The 3,509-nt window shown below is 63.4% G+C and overlaps 1 protein-coding gene across 1 annotated transcript; it reads right to left on the reverse strand.

Moving 5' to 3' along the window:
* Positions 1 to 53: 53 nt before the first annotated feature.
* Positions 54 to 2,320, reverse strand: LOC134166580 (heat shock factor protein 5-like; the record flags this gene model as incomplete). Its single annotated transcript, XM_062624330.1, has 2 exons — positions 54 to 705; positions 1,741 to 2,320. Coding segments are annotated over 2 exons (1,005 nt in total), but the record flags the coding sequence as incomplete, so codon positions are not given.
* Positions 2,321 to 3,509: the final 1,189 nt, after the last annotated feature.

Consider the following 3,509-nt stretch of genomic DNA (forward strand, 5'->3'; position numbering starts at 1 on the left):
GCCAATTCTTTTGTAATACTTCAAGTGTTCCAGCTGAATCAAGATTCCACACACACCTGCTTCACCCACACGCTTTTGTCCTCCCCTGCTCATTGCAGAGAAGGCATTTCTAAGCTCTCCTGTCTCTGATACAGTTCATCTCATCAGAGCCAGAAGAAATGAGCGGCTAAAGCACATTCTGTCACAGGCTGGTTGCAAGTAACGGACAGGGAACACACATCTCTTTGCGAGCACACGCGTCAGATACACACGCAGTGACAGAGCACTGGCGAAAAACATTTCATGCATCACTTGGCAGGAACTTCTCGAGCAGCAAGCGGAGAACTTTTGCCGTACCCGTTGGATCCCGGCCTTGCAAGCACTGCCCTGGAGACGCGCAGCTGCCCCGTTCTGGAAGGGCAGCACCGGCTGGAGCCCCTCGCTGAAGCGGCAGAAGTGAGCACACGGTCTGCAGAGTGTACGTGACCTCCGTGCAACACTTGTGGAGGACGGGAAAGGGAGCCCCCTGGCCTGGGAAAGCTGGGAGAGCCCCGTGCCATGGCAGCCACGCAACAGAACCCTGCCATGGTCTGGAAGGGACCGGAGGCTGCTGGGAAGTCGCTGCCTGGAAAGCAGGGGGCTCCTGGCATGAGGCGGCTGTGCTGGAGGGCGGAAAGCAGCTGTCTGGATGACAAGGTTGAGGAGCCTCTCCTGCAGTCACCAGTCCTGCAAAACAAAGGGAAACAAGGACTAAGGGAAGGAGTTTTCACTAGCCCTGAAAGGCAGGATGAGGAGCCAAGGCTCCACAACGTTCCCTGGGAAGACCACCTTTGCTCCAATATGCTTCATCCACAAACAGACTCTATTCTTACACCTAAACATACAGTAACTGCTGCAGCACTACCACCTGAACACACAGGAACATCAGTGCTGTGCCAACACACAGCCATCTCTGGAGCATTCAGTCTCCTGAAACCCTCAGGAGCAAGTGATCGCTACTTAGAAATGCGCTATTATAAATCAAAATGCGCAGGAGCTGACCAAACCGGCACAAGCCGTTTAGGAAGTGCTGCGCGTTACATCAGGCAGTAAGGTAAAATAAAGGGGGAATGGTGAAGCGGGGCTCTACCGAACTCCAGTGCGGACAGCACAGGGGCAGCCAAGGCAGGGGCAATGTCCAAATCCTAAACGTGACTCTGAGAGCACTTGATCACAAGTCCTTCAGTTTGTCAAGGAAAACAAAACCAAAGCCAGCTTTTTTCCAGGTAGCTCAACCGGTTGAGTGTAAAAAAGCTCAGGCTTTGCCGTTTTGTTACTTCCAAGATATTCCCTTTCATCTTCCCTGGTTTCCTCTCTCAGTCAGTTACGGCTTCATGAAATGGTACTTGCCCTCACACGGTTACCCACCGCTTCACACAGATTTAACGACAGCTTATGGAGCAACCCTCCAAGGAGAAGTAACGTCCATCTGGTAGGGCTGTGCCAGCTCCACAGAGCCAGGGTGAGGGTGTTGTTACTGCAGCCCCCGACGGAGGCTGTCTTGCAGCCGAGGGGCAGACGGAACCACACGCGGACCTCGCTCCCCGTGCCTGCCGGCAGCGCATCTCCCTCCATGAACAACAACGGCTTTCCCGCAGCGGCGGAGCTGAGCGGCCGCCAGCAAGGTCAGGCAAGCCTGCTGCCTGCGGGGGTGCCGATCTACAAACCCCGCAGCACCCAGTGCTTCTCGGGGCCCCGCAGCCCGGAGCCACCCCAGCTCACCGGGCCTGGCAGCCTCGCCGAGCGTCGAGGGCGGGAGCTGGGAGCGCTGTGCCGGGCGGCTGGGCAGCTCCAGGCCGGCCGCCAGCTTCGCCTTGTTGGCCCTCGTCAGGCGCTTGAGGTTCGCGAGGAGCTCGGGGCGGTCGCGGCGGAAATGGGGGCTGTAGAAATGGAGCAGGGCCCCGGCGGAGCTGCCGCCATCGCCCCCCGCCGGGTCCTGCAGGGGCCCGGGCCCCGGCCCCAGCTTGCGGAACCCGTAGAGGTTCAGCTGGCGGATGAAGCTGGCGAAGTTCCGGGTCTTAAAGACCTCGCCGTCCAGCGCCGCCCCGTCGCCGGCCGCCTCCGCGCCCAGCAGCTCTCGCTCGAAGAGCCGCTGGTCGATGAGCAGCCCCTCGCCGCGGGCATCCCAGCGCACGGAGCCGCAGCGCGGGCTGTTCACCAGCTCCCAGAGCTTGGCCGGGAAATGGCTGGGGTTGAGAGCAGCGGGCAGCCGCTGGCCCTCCATGGCGCTCCCCGACAACGGACGCACTGGCCACTCGCGCTCCAGCGGCCGCCGGGCAACGCCCGGCCCCGTCGGCCCGCCCTGGGGGAAAAATTTGGGCCGGGGGGCCCCAGCCGGGCCCCGGGCCCCCCTTTTTTTGGGGGGGTTTTTTTTTTCCCCCCCCAAAAAAAAGGGGGGCCCCCCGGGGTTTTGGGCCCCCCGGGGGGGCCCGGGGGGGGGGCCGGGGGGCCCCCCCCCGGGGGGGGGGGGGGGGGGGGCGGGGGGGGGGGGGGGGGGGGGGGGGGGGGGGGGGGGGGGGGGGGGGGGGGGGGGCCGGGGGGGGGGGGGGGGGGGGGGGGGGGGGGGGGGGGGGGCCCCCCCCCCCCCCCGGGGGGGGGGGGGGGGGGGGGGGGGGGGGGGGCCCCCCCCCCCCCCCCCCCCCCCCCCCCCCCCGGGGGCCCCCCCCCCGGGGGGGTTCCCCGGGGGGCTAGGCAAAAGGGGCCTGGTTTTTTGGGGCCCATAGGGGCCCGCCCCGGTGCTTCAACCCCCGATTTTCGGAAGCTTGGGAGCTGGGAACCCCGGTGGGGGGTGGCCGGGCCCGGGGGAGGGGCGCCCCAACCCGGGTTTTGGAGGAAGGTGTGGGGGGAAAAGGGGGGGGCCCCCCGGCACGGTCTTTAAGACCCAATGACTTAACCGCCACAATCGGGCCAAAATGGGGCGGGGCCCCCCCCTAGGGCCCCGGGGGGGGTCCGGGGGCCCCGGGGCCCCGCTATTTTTAAACCCCCTTTGGGCCCAAACCACCCCTTTTGGGAAAACACCAAGAGGGGACACAACCCGCCCCTGGACTCCCCCAGCCCCCCCTCGCAAAATGGCCAAAAGGGTGCAGCCCGGGGATTTTTTCGGGCGCGCCCCAAACCTTCTGCGGGGAACGGACCCCCCCGGCAGCAGGTTCCTCCTTCCGCCCTCGCTCCCCTGGGGAAAAAACCTTTTTCCCCGGAGGGGGGGTGCGCTGCCCCCCGGGAGGCAATTTGGGGCAAAACTTCCCCCCGAAACCCCTGGGGGGGAGAAAAGACCCCATTCTGGGAGTGGCACAGTAAATGGACATTTCCCCTTTAGGGGCCCATAACTTTTTTAAAACTTAAACGGTTAAACCGTTGACAATTAAATTTTAACCAACTGCTAAAGGGAAAACCCGGAAGTGAAGTATTTTGGAAAAACAAACCAAAGCTGAGCTTTACACAACCGACCCTGGGACCTAAAAAGCGGCCGGTTTTGTTTTCCTGAAAACTAA

This window comes from Pezoporus occidentalis, unplaced genomic scaffold (genome assembly GCF_034315485.1).
Source record: "Pezoporus occidentalis ecotype Australia unplaced genomic scaffold, CSIRO_AGI_Poc_V1 ctg2657, whole genome shotgun sequence".
NCBI classification, from domain to species: Eukaryota; Metazoa; Chordata; class Aves; order Psittaciformes; family Psittacidae; genus Pezoporus; species Pezoporus occidentalis.